The sequence below is a fragment of the Pseudophryne corroboree genome, chromosome 1 (genome assembly GCF_028390025.1).
Source record: "Pseudophryne corroboree isolate aPseCor3 chromosome 1, aPseCor3.hap2, whole genome shotgun sequence".
Classification (NCBI taxonomy): Eukaryota; Metazoa; Chordata; class Amphibia; order Anura; family Myobatrachidae; genus Pseudophryne; species Pseudophryne corroboree.
The window spans coordinates 371,745,608-371,762,983 of NC_086444.1; the positions used below are offsets into that span (position 1 = coordinate 371,745,608).

The 17,376-nt window shown below is 45.6% G+C and overlaps 1 protein-coding gene across 6 annotated transcripts in view; it reads right to left on the reverse strand.

Moving 5' to 3' along the window:
* DEPDC5 (DEP domain containing 5, GATOR1 subcomplex subunit) overlaps nucleotides 1-17,376 on the reverse strand; it is a 358,748-nt gene that overhangs the window by 252,239 nt on the left and 89,133 nt on the right. For all 6 annotated transcript variants that reach the window (XM_063913059.1, XM_063913056.1, XM_063913058.1 and 3 more), the window contains exons 6-7: nucleotides 10,555-10,638; nucleotides 8,391-8,440 (exon numbers count right to left, since the gene is read on the reverse strand). In XM_063913059.1, the coding sequence (XP_063769129.1) occupies nucleotides 8,391-8,440; nucleotides 10,555-10,638 (134 nt within the window). The remainder of the gene's footprint in view (nucleotides 1-8,390; nucleotides 8,441-10,554; nucleotides 10,639-17,376) is intronic.

The following is a 17,376-nucleotide window of genomic DNA, read 5'->3' on the forward strand; positions in this document are numbered from 1 at the left end:
GTGAGATGGGAGTTCCTGAAACTCCAGTCTGTAGCCCTGGGCTATAAGATCTTTGACCCAGGGATCCTGGCATGACGTTGCCCATATGTGACTGAAGAATCTCAAACGGGCTCCCACCTGCCTGTCTTCAAGGCAGTGCGGTCCACCGTCATGCTGAAGGCTTAGAGGAAGCAGAACCGGGGTTCTGTTCCTGTGAACCTACAGTTGCTGGTTTTCTGGGTTTACCTCTATTGCCTTTGAAGTTGGAGCAGTGTAGGATTTTCTAGCCGCGGGAGCTGCGGAAGGAAGGTATGTAGACTTACCCGCCGTAGCCTTGGATATCCATGTATCCAGTTCATCTCCAAAAAGGGATTCACCTGTGAAAGGCTTTCCATGCCTTTCCTGGAATCCGCGTCCGCAGTCCACTGGCGTAGCCACAAGCCCCTGCGTGCTGACACTGCCATGGCAGTGGTGCGTGCATTGAGTAAACCAATTTCCTTTATGGCCTCCACCATAAAGTTAGCAGAATCCTGTATATGCTGCAGGAGTAAAATTATCTCCCCCCCCCCTAGATAAGGAATCTAACTTATCGATTAGATTACCTGACCATTTAGCAATGGCTCTAGAGATCCATGCACAAGCTATAGTGGGTCTCTGGGCCACCCCCGCAGCTGTGTACAGAGATTTGAGAGTGGTCTCAATCTTGCGGTCTGCAGCATCCTTTAAGGAAGCTGCCCCAGGAACAAGTAAAACTATCTTACGAGACAGCCTAGAAACCGATGCGTCAACTATCGGTGGGTTTTCCCATTTTTTCCTATCATCCTGAGGAAACGAGAAGGATGTGAGTAACCGTTTTGGGACCTGAAACTTCTTGTCAGGATTTACCCAAGTTGCTTCAAATAGGGAAATTAATTCCTTAGATGCAGCGAAAGTAGCTGAGGATTTCTTTTTCACATTAGAATAAGATTCCTCCTCGTCCTCTGATACCTTATCAGGGATTTGCAGGACCTCTCTAATATATTCTATCAGGGCCTGTATTGCCTGTGACAAAACTGCATCCCCCCCTCCCGAGTCCACCTCACCCTCCTCTGGGGCTGATACATCATCATCATCATTGGTAACAGCCTGCATGATTTGGGCGAGAGTACTTTTCTGTGGACAAATGGCAGGGGTCTGAGAAGCTGGAATGACCACTGCATCTCTATTCATCAGGTCATCAACAGATTGCCTTAAGTAATGCGTCTCCTTCTCATTTTGGGATAATTTATTCGATAGTAAAATGGATAGTAAGCCTAATCAAACGAGCAATTGACTGATTTGAAGCAGTGCAACCCTTTTTCTGTGCATCATAGAGCACGAACAAAGAATCCGATTTTCTGACCCGAGCTGTGCGCTTGACATAGATTTTCAAGGCATGCACAGCATCCAATGCCTTCCGGAGGAGCAGAAGCGCCAGTACTGGACGGAACCACAATAGGTTGATTCAGATGAAACGCAGGGACAACCTTCGGCAGGAACTGCTGTCTAGTCCAGAGCTCCACTCTGTCCTCGTAAAAGACCAAGTATGGACTTTTACACAATAAGGCCCCCAATTCTGAAAAACGTCGAGCAGAAGCCAGGGCCAGTAACATCACTGTCTTCCACGTAAGGAACTTATCTTCTACCGTCATCAGAGGTTCAAGCCAGGAGGACTGTAGAAACGCCAACACTACATCCAAATCCCAGGGTGCCGTAGGCGGCAAAAAAGGTGGTTGTATGTGGAGTACCCCTTGCAAGAAGGTCTGAAATTCTGGCAACACTGCCAATTTCTTCTGGAAGAATATGGAGAGGGCTGAAATCTGGACCTTAATGGAACCCAGACGTAAGCCCTTATCCACACCGGCCTGCAGGAAACTTCCCAAGTGAAACACTGCAAGAGGATACATGCGTTTATCGCACCAAGAGATATATCTCCTGCAGATATGACGATAGTGTTTTGACGTCACAGGTTTTCCGGCCTGAATCATGGTAGCAATAACCTTCTTGGAAAGGACCTTGCGAGCGATGATGTTCCGCTCAACCTCCATGCCGTCAAACTAAGTCGCCGTAAGTCCGGGTAGATGAATGGTCCTTGTTGAAGATCTCTTCGTAGTGGTAGGGGTCTTCGACGGACATGTCCAAAAGATCCGCGTATCACGCCCTCCGAGGCCAATCCGGGGCAATCAGAATTGCCTGGACACCTTGATTCCTGATTTGCTTTAGCACCCTTTGGAGCAATGGAATTGGAGGAAACAAGTAGACCAGCCGGTATGGCCAAGGCGACGCCAGTGCGTTCACTGCTCTCGCCTGAGGGTCCCTGGTCCATGAGCAATACCAGGGAAGTTTCTTGTTGAGACGAGAAGCCATCATGTCTATTTGTGGGCAACCCCACAGGTCGATGATTTTCTGGAACACCAGATGGTGGAGCACCCAATCCCCCGGGTGGAGATCATGACGACTCAGGAAGTCCGCATCCCAGTTGTCCACACCCGGAATCAAGATTGCTGACATTGCTCTTGCATTTCTTTCCGCTCAGAGGAGTATCTTTGACATCTTTCGCATGCAGGCTCTGCTTTTTGTCCCTCCTTGATGATTGATATACACCACTGCCGCGGCGTTGACCGACTGTGCCTGGATCGCGTGATCTTTGAGCAGAGGAGAGGCCTGAAGCACAGCATTGTAGATCGCCCGAAGTTCCAGAATGTTGATCTGAAGGAGGGCCTCGTGGGCTGACCACCTGCCCTGGAACTGCGACCCTTGGGTGACAGCTCCCCAACCCCGTAGACTTGCATCTGTCGTGAGGAGGGTCAAATCCTGAATGCCGAAACTCCGGACTTCCAGGAGATTGGAATACTGTAGCCACCACAGGAGGGAAATCCTGGCCTCAGGTGACGGCTGAATCATCTGGTGCATCTGGAGATGCGATCCGGACCACTTGCTCAGGAGATCCAATTGAAAAGTTCTGCCATGGAACTTCCCATACTGGATCGCCTCGTATGAGGCAACCATTTTTCCTAGCTATCTTATGCAAAGATGGATGGACACTCGAGTAGGTCGGAGCACCATGTGGACCATTTTCTCAAGTGTTTTCGCCTTGTCCTCTGGTAGAAACACCTCCTGGGCCACAGTATCCAGCAAAATCCCCAGGAACAGGAGTCTCTGATGAGAGACTGAGACATCCACCCCAGGGGGTTCCTCCAAAAATGTTCTACCTTCAGGAGCAAATGGTAAAGTGCGCAAAAACTTTTTGGACACTTGGAATTTTTTGACTGGATTTTTCCAGGCCTGCTTGAATAGGTCATCTGTAGAGTCAAGGAAAGTGATATTAGGCTTGCTCTGTACAAAAAAAAAAATCACAAATCGGAACAAAGAGTTACCAATTGTAACAAACCGGCGCTATAATTAATAAATATCTTACTTAAAGAAAAATGCTTCAGCAGCTGAGTAAAAACAACTTGCCAAGTTGCAACAATTGGGAACTGTAGAGAAAAAACAGTTCCCAATTGTCTTGAGGAAGTCTCCGGTTGCTAGGAGATGAAACGCGTTGACGTCCACTCTCTGTTACGCTCTTCATTTGGTGATACCCGCTGTACTGACACAGTCTGCGGCTCAGCACAGCCGTGACAGCCACAGCCGCAGCCCATTGCCGCACGTCGGATCCAATACTGCCGCACGTCCTTTCATCACGGGCCGGGTGAGTTCCGTCTGACCCCCGCTGTGGGGCCTAACACCTGTTACCAGGAGTCAGTCTTACGGCGGCCACACTTACCGTCTATGAACAGTGCCATTTGCATTTAAACAAACGAATGTTACCTGTGGAAAGGCGGCAGATATCCGATGTTACTAAAACAGTGATTGAATGATACATTTCTGCTTCACGTGTATTCTATCTTCATAAAGGACCCTGACTGCATTCAAATACAGGAACCAGCATGTGAGCATCGATCACAGGTTGCATCTTTTCTTTTGTTATTTATATAAAAATGAGACTGTGAAAATCTCATTGCGGGAGTTACAAATATATAATAATACACTGGGACGCCAGTGTTCTGACTTTTATTATCACCACCTGAAAGAGCGCATATGAATCAGTCGCATGTTGCATGCTATTTAAATCCCCATTCATTATAGTCTGTGTGTGAGAACGTACTAATTGTTATTAATTGCATGTTGAATGTGTGTTATAAATATTGTACTTAAGAGATACTATATAAATTGTTTTAAATTATATCCAAGCCTCACTGAATCAATCTTTATCCTATGTCGGACTGCACATATACTTTTTAGATACATTGTTCTGTACAAAGAAAAACGACTGCTGTGACGCAGCGTCCTCTAGAGGGAGCTTTAACACATCCCTTATAGCCAAAATGAGGAGTTCAATACCCTGAGCAGAATTGGGATCCCCACTAACGGGATCCAGGTTATCCCCATCCTCCTGTATATCATCATCTGTATCAGATAGTAGTGCAGGTAAACCACGCTTCTGTGGACCTGCATGAGAGAGGGGGGGCTGTGCATCTGCCATAGCAGCTAAATCTGCAACAGCTTGTTGTAGTAGCTGAGTTTTCTGTACATTAGTAGTGAGCTGGGATGACATATCAGACATCATAGTCTTAAGAGACCCTAACCAGTGGGGCTCAGGACCCTCTCCCTCTCCCTCAGACCTTTCATTGATTTGTGAAGACTGACTGCATTGTTCACAGGAAACAGAATCAGTAGATAATGGAAACAATCTAGTGTGACATATACTGCACAGCTTGTGTTTACCCATGTTTCACACTAAGCACAATAACATACATACACACACACACACACACACACACACACACACACACACACACACAGACAGTTCTAATGCAAACCTGCCCTACTGTACATGAGAGGAGACACAGAGAGAGGACACCAGCACACCCTGAGCTGCACAGCCACAGTGAGGCTGTCAGCGCACTATATTACAGTAAACACTAACAAATCCTGTCCTAAAGAGGACCCAGATAGTGTACACAAGCGGCTCTCCCCCTTTGCTACACCCTGTACCAGATATCCAGCGTGGCTGAGGAGTCAGGAAGCGCTGTGTGTGCTGTATATGGCTGCAGTAAGCAGAGGAAGGTGCCAAAATGTCTCAGGTCCCGCTCTGAGGTAGCTACACCCCCTCCAATGGAGCCAGAATTATATATATATATATATATATATATATATATATATACAGATATATATATAGATAGATAGATAGATAGATAGATAGATAGATAGATAGATAGATAGATAGATGAAGCAGCGGCACTCACAGGTCTTGTAAATATGTAGTAGACAATTAGCCCATCAGATGTCAGGTGACCTGAGACCTGATGGGATAATTGTCTACTACATATTTACAAGACCTGTGAGTGCCGCTGCTTCCTCTATCTGTTACACTTCTTCGGATGGAACCTAAGCAATGCGGACGTTTTCTTTGACTGACGGTCACCAACCAATCTCTCTCTCTCTCTCTCTATATACAGTATATATATAACAGAAAACAGTTTATGCGCAAATACCAGTTCTCTTTGCAAGTGTTTTACTGTGGAACCACAAGTCCCAGTTTCAGCTGTAAAAAAGGAGAATGTCCACGCTTTCAAATGGATTCCAATAATATCCCCTTAAGCACCAAGATTCTTTGAATCGGCAGCTCCACTGGACACCAATACCCACAGTTGGTAATGAATTCTGTAACTAAATGGAAGAAAAGGAGCGCTCCATAGTGCGTATCAGTTTTAACATTGTAGTTTATTACAACAATCCGACACACATGAGGTAAGAACACATACCACAAGCGGCGGTATAAACCACCGTAAGTATAACAAGTGCAAGATTAATACCGGACTTCACCGTCTGTGAAAGGTGCTTCTCGGCTGCACAAAGATCCTCCCACTACTTACGGTGGTTTATACCGCCGCTTGTGGTACGTGTTCTTACCTCGTGTGTCGGATTGTTGTAATAAACTACAATTTTAAAACTGATACGCACTATGGAGCACTCCTTTTCTTCCATTTAATTACAGAATACATATATATTATACTGGCAAAGTCTCCTAGTTAGCTTAAAACATCACACAAGTGCTAGTCAAGCCTTTTGTGCCAGTTCTACATGGGGAATCTTAGCGGGATTCCCCCGGGAGGGTCCCGTACAACGCGCCCGTGGTCAGTCGCACTTTGAACCCAAGGAGCCCCTTTAGCGTGACCCCGGTTTGTACTCACCACCGATATCACCTTCAAGCAGCGTTAGGGGTGTGCGGCATGCTGCGGCTGTGACAGCCAAGGCGCAGTGCCCCGCTGAACAACAACCCCTCAGGACGGTGGTCCTGCAGCGGGGAAGCGGCTCTGCACCTCGTAAGGCCGGTGACTGTCCCCCCCTAACTCCCAAGGTGCAGGTATGCTGTTACCCAGACAGCAATACCGAAAATAATAAAAGTTTAAAAGAACATGAAGAAAACTCTCTGGAGCTCAGAGATGTGCATCCTCTCCTGAGGGCACTTTTTTCTAAACTGCCTGTGGGAGGGGGCATAGAGGGGAGGAGCCTACACACCGAGTTGAAGAAATTTAAACTGGCTCTTTTGGACTCCGTCTATACCCATCATACTAGATTTCCCCAATATCCCTTATGGATGCTAGAGAAAAAAACAAGTAACTTTGTGCCTGGAACAAACCATGTTGCCATGCAAGGGGAGAAAATACATTTATATTTGCAGGGTAAATACTGGCTACTTTTGCATATAGCCCACAAATGATACGCAGCTTTATTTTTACACTCAATTTAGATTTCAGTTTGGACACACCCCACCCAAATGTAAATCTCTCTGCACATGTTACAAAGATTTAAAAAAAAAAAGTCAAGACAAAAAGGGATTTGAAATCCTGGACTTATCTGCTGTGCACCTACTTGAATTGTCTCCAACTGAAAGTGACTATTAAGCCCCATACACACTATACGACAAAGTAAAAGATCTCGCTCAGAAGGGCCAATCTGAGCGAGATATTTTACGATCTCGACCAGTGTGTACACTCAATGTCGTTAACGACAGCCACGCTGCAGGCGTCGTCGCGTCCCCCCCGTTGCTCCCTTCCCCACTGGCATCGGCAAGTGTGTATGCACTTGCCGATGCTGGCACCCCGTTTAGTGTGTACTGGGCTTTAACCACTTCCTGGCATGGTCGCATCAGATGAAACCATGCCTGCAAGTGCTTTTTCTGACCTGGTTGCACAGGATGCGACCAGTCAGATAAACTGTGTTAGCTGCGGCAGGAAAGGGAAACTTCCCTTCGCTGCTGCTGTCAGAGGGACCGGAAGGTCCCTCTGCCTCCCTACTCTCCCCTACTGATTGCCATGCTGCCAATCACTGCTGATCGGTCAGCACAGCAGGACCCCCCTCCAGCGGCTGTAGACAATAGCAGTCGCTGGGGAAGTGTATATTAACCCACCCCCCTCCCTTCCCAAGCCCCCCCTGTGTACCTGGAGGCTGTCCCGGCTTTCAAAATGAAAGCCGAGATGGTCGCGATGTTTCCGATGTTCCCGATCGATGTTTCAATGTTTGGGGGGGGATTTTTAAAATAAAAAAATTAATATCTTACAGTGACTATTGTTTATTTCATCTGTGGGATAAGTGGCACATTTGGTGATTTTGCATAATTGCTCCACAGGGGACTGTCTCGCGCCGAATGGGCCACCAGGCTATCCGGAATCAGGGCCCCCTCTAAAATATGCTTGTTGGAAAGTCACTGAGTTCCATCTTGTCACCGACTGTTTGGTCGCTGGCCAACCTCACTTGTGTGCATTATGGAGCCCCAGTAGCTTATCAGTCTTACGGAAATCATTAGATCTACCCACATAGATTGACTGGGATCGGACATTGGCAAGACCCAAAGAAAACGGTGCCCACTCCTTGGGCACAAAAAAAAGATACTAAGGTGATTAGTACTACGGGATGTAGAGGGGAAGAGGCAGTCTACAAACAAATTTAGTTTTAAACTGTGCCTGCTCCAGGAACAACGCCCTCTACACCCCATGGTTAAAACAAACAATAGAAAAAATGCATAGCAAAATTATCCTACTGCAAAGGTATAAAGCAACCAACTTATTAGACAACCCATTAACTATGGAGACCTTGTGGTGTTAAATAATCCAAGTGATATGTCCACCGTGCTTCCTAGCGCAGCAAAAATATTTTGATCTACTCCTGGAAGTGTGTGTCGGGGGGGGGGGCTAGTTCAATTGTCATAAATTAAAAATCACAATTTCATTTATAATCTACATTAAGTATATAAAGCCATGATAGAAGCTTGAAGTATAACAACATGTACTTTTATCCCCCCACCCCATCATAATAATACGTGGAGTACAATATTAACTGCGTACCTGATTCCAGCAAACTCCACTTTCTGAGTAATGTATGCGCAAGAGCTGACCTGCCAGGAGAAGTAGGAGGAGTTTGTTCAGTATAGTATAAAATAATTCACCGGGAATGTTAAAAAGTTCCATAGCCACTATGAAAGTGGCAGATAAAATAAAGGGGTTTTGCAGGTGGCCCAGAGACATGGAAAGGAGATCCAGACTTTTTCCTTTCCCAGTTATGACCTTGACAAGCAACAAGGTGTTCTGCATGACTGAGCCACCAGGTCCCGTGCAACTCTGCTAGCGTTGTGCGTCTTTTTTTGTTGAAAGATCTTAGTCGCAATGCAATATTACTAGGACGTATGAGGAAACTGTGCTGATTAATTTAATATGACACTTGTATATTGTGTGTGACTGAGTCTATATATGGAGCAGAATAGAACTTGTATTGGAAAAAAATTTGCAGCTGCTACATTGTAGCACTTCGTATACAGATTCAGAGACTCAGTCACACACAGATATACAAGTGTCATATATCAAACTAGCTGTAGTACTAGTCTCCGCTCAGATAGAGATAGATAGATTTTGATGATCTTACCAAAGACAAATCCCCCGCTAGCTCTGTGTATTGACACCTTATATATTTGTAAATGTTAATCATGTCCCCTCTTAATCTCCTTTTTTCCAGTGTAAACATGCCTAGCCTAATATTCTAGCGTCTCGTTCCCCATAATCAATTTGGTCGCCCGTCTATGAACCTTTTCTAGTTCCAGGATATCCTTTTTGTAGTATGGTGCCCATAATTGGGCACAGTAATCGATATGTGGCCGCACTAGTGATTTATAGGGGATGTGCTGCTGTCAGTGAGGCATAGATGAGTGTGATTTGCTGCTGTCAGTGAGGCAGGGATGTGCTTCTGTCAGTGACGCAGTGATTTGCTGCTGTGAGACAGGGATGTGCTGCTGTCAGTGAGGCAGGGATGTGCTTCTGTCAGCGAGGCAGGGATGAGTGTGATGTGCTGCTGTCAGTGTAGGCGTGACGTGCTACTGTCAATAAGGCAGAAATGTGCTTAGTTTCTGTGAGTGGTGTCGCTGTGAATGTTGCTACTGTGTGGAGTGATACAGCTGTGGCTATGTGATGGGGTTTGTTAACAGCTGCAAGTAGTTCAAGTGTGTGCTCATTGAAAAAAAATGCACGGTCATGTGATCTGGTGTGTCCAATCATGTTAGTGGGATTTCTGTCATTATAACACACCTTTATAAATAGTTCCCATCCAAAGCCCCCTGCCTGGGTAAATGATATACACAACGGTAAAAACTGCACTGCAAACAAACAAAACACAAACAACAGACTTTAATTTATAAGATGTATAGGTTAAGAAGCACAGTCTCCTCATGCATCCTAGTCGCATTGCGTTGTGACTAAGAAACCCGACGCTAGAAGGTTCTCATGCAACCTGGCATGCCAAAAGGGGCTGTTTGGCGTAACTGCAGCAAAGATGTATGAGGACACATCTGTAACTCATGTTTGAACACAATGGCGATGATCACGCAATTGATCCATTACAGTCAGACTGCGCATGCGCAGAGATCAAACTGCACACACGCCAAGGAACCTTTGTGATGCTGTTCGCAGTGAGAATTTAATTGCAGAGAGATTAACAGGAATGGCATGTCATGATCGTTTTTGGCGTGTCATGACCGTTTTTGGAAAGTGTATTGGCCCAAGCTCGCTACCTCCACAACAAGTCTGCATGACCATAGACTCACTCGGGCAGTTGATGTTCCCTATTACTGAGGACTATGTGAAGGCTTCGGCAGGGCGTCTATATTTATTTCTGGGTGGCAGATTCACTTGCATTGATTAACAAGTCCGCAGCCGAAAAAATCGCAGCTGTGTAGGCATGTGCGTACAAACATGAATAAGGCCCTATATGTTCTAATGAAAATCGAACTCAGATGTGGGGACCATATTAAAGTATTAGGGAGTTTTCAGTGGATAAGCAAGTGCAAATAAAAAAATATATAGGGTAGGGGAACCACCCTGCTTTACATAAGGCTTAGTAAAAAATAAAAAAAACGCACTGAACCGTTTTTACATGTATTGTATTTGTGACAAAAACAATTATATATATGAATTTCCTTTCACAATTTCATCTTTTTTTCAGTAGTTTACTCTTAAAACTTACCAAACTTTTCTTCAGCCTCCACATGTCTCCACGGCCTATGTACTGATCCTTAAAGGTCAGCTCCACCAGGTCAAGTGTAACATCCTATTAATGCAGACGTATTATTAGTACAATGATAAGCTAATTTCTTTGATGACTGATAAATTACACAAGTAATGCACATAAATAGGATTGTTGTACTTACCAGCAAATCCCTTTCTCCGATTCCATGGGGGATACTAGGGACTATTGTTGGGGGGTATACATAGCGGTGAGTGGAGCCTGGAACTTTGAATCTTCAATGATTCTGACTTGGCTCCTGCTCCCTTATAACCCACCTGACCCAGTTAAGTTTAACTAGGCCCGGGGGAGAATAGGAACCCCAAACCAATAAAAACAAAAACACACGTGACGCAACCAGAACATGCAATAACAAACAGACAGCACTGGGAGGGTGTCCAGTGTCCCCCACAGAATCGGGGAAAGGGATTTTACTGGTAAGTAAAAATGTCCTGTTTTCTTCTACTGAACAATGGTGGCTGTGGAGACATCCCAAAGCAGTACTCATGGGGAAGTAAACATGCTCAAGCAGCACAGAGCACCTTGCATCTAAAACTCGCATCCCTAAGTGCAAAGGTGTCAAACCGATAGAATTTAGTAAAGGTATGCAAGAAATATACGTTATGGTAAGAACTTACCGTTGATAACGGTATTTCTCCTAAGTCCACAGGATAACAATGGGATATGATGAAGCGACAGCGGATTTACACCAATCGGTCAAAGCTTTCCGGCCTCCCAGTATGCAACGGGACCGTCCATATATCCCCGCCTCCTGGCTCAGGCAAATCAGTTTTATTCAAAAGTTCAAGGCAGGAGCATCATAGATAGCCCTAATCAGACGATAAGAACACACATGCACACCCTTCCGTACAAGAAGGAAGAGGTTAGTGAGTAAAAGGATCCTCAAATCAGGTGCGTATGGGTGGGATCCCTGTGGGCTTAGGAGAAATACAGTTATCAACGGTAAGTTCTTACCATAACGTATATTTCTCCGGCAGGGTCCACGGGTTATCCACGGATAACATTGGGATTTCCCAAATCAATTTAGTGGTGGGGACGCTCCTGATTGGACAGGAGAATCCTTAGTCCGAACTCAGTGTCATGAGAGGCAAAGGTATCCAAGGCATAATGTCTAATGAATGTACTAATGGAAGACCATGTGGCTGCCTTACATATCTGTTCTGCTGAAGCACCACGTTGTGCTGCCCATGATGGACCTACCTTACGAGTAGAGTGAGCAGAGACATTAGCCGGAACAGGGAGATCAGCTCGAGAATATGCTTCTGAAATCGTCATCCGCAGCCATCTTGCCAGTGTCTGCTTATCAGCAGGCCATCCTCTCTTGTAAAATCCGTAGAGAATGAAAAGAGAATCTGTCTTTCTGATGGCACTGGTACGATCCATGTAGATCCTTAATGCACTGACCACGTCCAGCGATGCATCTCCCACAGAAAGGCCCAGTACCTGGACAGCCGGGACTACAATTTCTTCATTAAGGTGGAATTTAGACACCACCTTCAGAAGATACCCAGATCTAGTTCTGAGAACTGCTTTATCTGGATAAAAAAATCAGAAATGGGGAACGACATGATAATGCCCCTAAATCTGATACTATTCTAGCTGACGCCACAGCCAGTAGAAAGAGAACTTTAGCTGTCAACCATTTAAGATCCACTTTATTAAGTGGTTCAAATGGGGCAACTTGAAGGGCTTTCAGGACTGGACTTACGTCCCAAGGCACTGTAAGAGGAACAAAAGGAGGTTGAATGCGCAGCATTGCGAGAAGGATAATGTATACCCAAGGGTATTCGGGCGCTGTGAGGCGAGATGCTCGGCTAAGCGGCAGCCTAGTTTGAGAGGGAAGTCACTCCCAATATAGTTACGAAAGAAAAAGAAAGAAGGCTGCGCTGCAAGAGGGAAAGAGCAATGATCCACTAAATGTGTACAATTTGATAAATTTATTAAAAACAAATTTATTAAAAGCGCTAACTGATTAAAAAACAGCAATATTCCGTACAATTAAATGTGCCATGTGCATACAAAAAATATATAAAAAAGAATTTTTTTACCCAGAATAATGGTTCAGGACATGTATCATAAAGCTCTGTAGGATCCGTTCCAAATATTGCCCTGGAGTGCTAAAAGTCCAGTTATATTCCACTGTGGAGAGTCCCTTTTATATGGTATTTAGAGAGTCCTTTGCAAATTCCATATGCCGCAAGAGGATTGAAGATGGAATACAATGTCCCATGTGCAGTGGGTACCTCATGCAGTGCGGTAATTGGATGGTGCCTCTCTGGGACTCCTCTGGAAAGCTGGAAAGGATTGGTAAGGGCTGGTCCGGATCTAATTGAGAAGAAGTCCTGCTCCAATGGGTAAAAACCTGACGCGTTTCGCTGCGTATGCCTTGCAGCTTTTTCAAAGGTAAGCATTCCCTGGGAAAAAGTACGCACATCCTGTAAGTTGGCAATTTTCTTTCGGAACTATACAGTCAATGCTGACACTTGCACTCTCAAGGGGGTGGTATTCAGTTCGGCTGTTGGGATCCCGGCGCCGGAATCCCGACACACCGACACCTATTCTCCCTCTTGGGGGTCCACGACCTCCCCGGAGGGAGAATAAATAGCCTGTGTAGTGCACCACTGTTCCCGCAGCGTGGCGAGCGCAGCAAGCCCGCAAGGGGCTCATTTGCGCTCGCACCGTTGTCGGCATGCTGGCGGTCGGGATCCCGGCGCTGGTGTGCTGGCCACCGGGAACCCGGCCGCCGGCAAACCATACTACACCCCTCTCAAGGAAGCCATCTTCAAACCTTTATCCATTCCTGCCTGAAGGAATGCTAAGACCCTGGAAACTCTGAAAGACTTAGGGTCCATTTTCCGTTCACTGCACCAATGAATATAGGTTTGCCATATTCGGTGATAAATGCGAGCTGAGGAAGGTTTCCTTGCTCTGAGCATAGTTTGAATTACCTGTTGTTAGAATCCTCTTGACTTCAGGATAGAGGTTTCAAGAGCCACGCCGTCAAAGACAGTCGACCCCTCTGGACGTTGAGGGAGCAGAAGTGGAGCATCCATCGACATTCTCTGCAGATCTGTGTACCAATGCCTTCTGGGCCAAGCCGGAGCTATTAGTATCACAGCACCTTTCCCTTGCTTTATCTTTCTCACCACCCTGGGTAATAGGGTAATTGGAGGAAACACATAAGCTAGATGAAAGTCCCATCTCACCGACAGGGCATCCACAAAGATAGCTCTGGGATCCTTTGTTCTTGACCCCTATGTGAGCACTTTGTTGTTCAGACGGGACGCCATGAGATCTATCTGTGGCAACACCCAATTGTCTACTAGAGTCTGGAAGACCTCCGGGTGTCGACTGAGAAAGTCTGCTTTCCAGTTTAGGAATCCCGGAATGAACACTGCGGACAAGGCTGGATGATGACGCTCTGCCCACTTTAGTATGTGACTTACCTCCATCGCTTTTTGGCTGCGAGTTCCTCCCTGATGGTTGAGGTACGCTACTGCCGTCGCACTGTCCGAGCGGATCTGGACTGGTTTTTCCCGAAGAATGTCCTTTGCCTGAATCAGTACCATGTATTTGGCCCAAAGTTCCAATATATTTATTGGTAGGCAACCTTCTTGCTTGGTCCATTGCCCCTGGAAACACAACCTTTCTGACACTGCTCCCCAGCCCTGGAGACTGGCATCTGTCGTCAGAATTTCCCAATCTGATATCCAAAAGGGTTTCCCCTTGGGATCAGTACGTAATCCCGCTGGACGGGATCCCGGCGGTCGAAATACCGACGCCGGAATCCCGACCACACAATCCCGACAGGGGTGGCGAGCGGAACGCAGCCCCTTGCGGGCACACTATTATATTCTCCCTCTATGGGTGTCGTGGACACCCACGGAGGGAGAATATGTCGGGATTGTGGCGGTCGGGATTCCGGCGTTGGTATTTCGACCGCATCCCCTCCCCTTGTCCAGATGGGATGTCAGTAGCCACCAGGCTAATGACCTTCTTATTTCTATCGTAAGAACCATAGTCTGCATTTTTATCGTCTGATGCAACCCATTTCATTTGGCAAGAATCAGATGCTGCAGACGCCTCGAGTGGAATTGTGCATACTCCACCATGGTGAATGTTGACACCATCAAACCCATCACACGCATTGTTGCGTGAATGGATACCTTTTGACTGTGTAGCAAGTCCTGAATCCTTGACTGAACCTTGGATATCTTGTTCAGAGGTAACATTAATCTCTGAAGACTTGAATCCAGTACAGCCCCCAAGTGAGGCATCCGCTGCGACGGAACCAGAGACGATTTTGCCCAATTTATGAGCCACCCGTGCTTCTACTGACACGTTATTGTCTGTTGCAGATGACATAGGAGCAATTCCTGCGATTGTGCCAGGATTAAAAGATCGTCACGGTATGGAAAAATTCTTATCCTCTGCTGGTGGAGATAAGCTGCCATTACCACCATAATCTTGATAAATACTCTGGGGGCTGTGGCTAACCCAAAAGGTAGGGCCTGGAACTGAAAATGCTGTTGGAGGATAGCGAACCTGAGATAGCACTGATGGGACAGTGCTATAGGAACATATAGGTAAGCATCCTGTATATCCAGGGATACCATATAATCCCCTGGTCCATGGACAAAATGATGGAACGTAAAGTCTCCATGTGAAACCGAGGTACCTAAATGTATTTGTTAGGCACTTTGAGATTGAAAATGGGCCGAAATGACCCATTTGGCTTCTGAACTAAAAACAGGTTTGAGTAAAACCCCAGTCCTCTTTGTGCGTGAGGAACTGGAATGACGACTCTTGACTGAAGCAATTTCTGAACTGCCTCTTGCAAAGCCCTGGCCTTCGTCTCTACCCGAGACGGGCTGGTACAAAAAAACCTTCGAGGAGGTTTCTTCTAGAAGGAAAAAGCATAACCTAGAGATACTGCTTCCTGCACCCAGGCATCTGTTGTAAACTGCTGCCAGATCTGTGTAAACCGAAGTCGTCGGCCCCCCACCCTGGGATCCCCCAGGGGGAGGCCTGCACCATCAGGCTGATGGCTTATCTGTCTTACCAACCGGTCCTCTGGTAGCCCAATGCTTTTTAGACTTGCCAGACTTGTTGTATTGGGATTGCCTGCTATCACTTTTACCTTTAGCTTTTCCTTTAGAACGAAAGGGACGAAAAGCCGTAACTTTAGGTTTGAAATTGTATGTGGAAGGAAACTTTACTTTCTTGGAGTCTGATTCTGACTCCAAAATATTTGTCAATTCTTTACAAAAAGAATATCTCCAGAAAAAGGCAAAGATCCCAAAACCTTCTTAGATTCTGAATCAGCTTTCCACGTACATAGCCAAACGCCCTAGGAGCAGCTACTGTTGAAGCTGATGCCCTGGAGGCAATAATACCCATATCCAATGCTGCTTCTTCCAAGAACATTGCAGCCTATTTTATATGTGCTATTGAAAAATCCCCCTCCAATGCATCTGGAGGCAGCCACTGCCTTTGCCATCCAAGCTGAAGCCATGGCTGGCCTTATGACTGCCCCAGTCAGGGAAAAAAGTTTTTTTTTTAGAAAACCATCCACTCTCCTATCCGTGACATAATTTAATGATGTTGAAGGCAAAGGTAATATAGATTTTCGCACTAATCGAATCACATGCGTATCTACTTTAGGAGCCTCCTCCATTTTTAAACAATCCCCAGCTGGAAAAGGATAATTGGAATTCTATTTCTTAGGAATTCTAAACTTATTAGGCGTAGCCCAAGCCTCTTCAATGATTTCCGTCAGCTGATCTGACCCTGGAAACTCAGTCTTAACTGTTTTGGGACATTTAAACACAGGTGCCTTGGTTTTTCACACAATCTCTGCTGAATCCTCTAAGGATAGAATGGGTTTCATTTCTTTATTTAACTCAGCTTTATCCACTGAGCTGAGACCTTCCTCCTCCTCTTCGTATGCCGAAGTAGAATTGAGCTTTCATCCTCCGATGAATACTCATCTGAACCATGTGTATCCTGTGAGGATGAAGATTTACTTACCACCAGCTTATCAGCCTTTTTCTTTTGAGAGGCAGATGCTGGAAGTGATACACCACATGTGGGAAGCTGCATGTAAGGGTTAATCGTGTAACCTATGCCCGGTACAGGAGTTGGAGGAATTATCCTTTCAGCTATACTGGATAAAGTCTGTGCAAACATAGCCCAAGGTGGATCAACCTGCCTCTGAATCTGCCTTGTATTTTTCAAGAACCACTAATGAAAGCTAAAACAATTTGCACACAAACCATCCTGAACCAGATCATGAGAGGATTACACAGCTTTGCAAGACAAACATGATATGAGTGTTGGTGTTGCTGTGAGTGTATCTTCCTCACCTTTGCCGCTCTCAGACATGATAAATAATCAACACTTCCACAGTGTAGTACACAATTTGTGACTGTAATCACTTTAAGCTTTTTAAAGTGACATACAATCCGACCCTACCCATCACCAGCATTGAGGATAGAACAAATAGAACAAAACTGACAAACATATAGTAAAGTCAGCAATCACACTAGCAGTCAGTCACATGTTATACATTCGTATAATAAGCAATATGAGCACATCATCAACTACAACTACATTTCAAGTATGTAGGAGAACATATTACTGAATCATGTTTAAACAGATCTACCGTATTCAGATGCATTGCAAAAGAAACAGTAAATGTATATAGACTCATATGCAATAGGCACTTATCTAACTATTCATACTCAAAAAGTAGATAGAGAC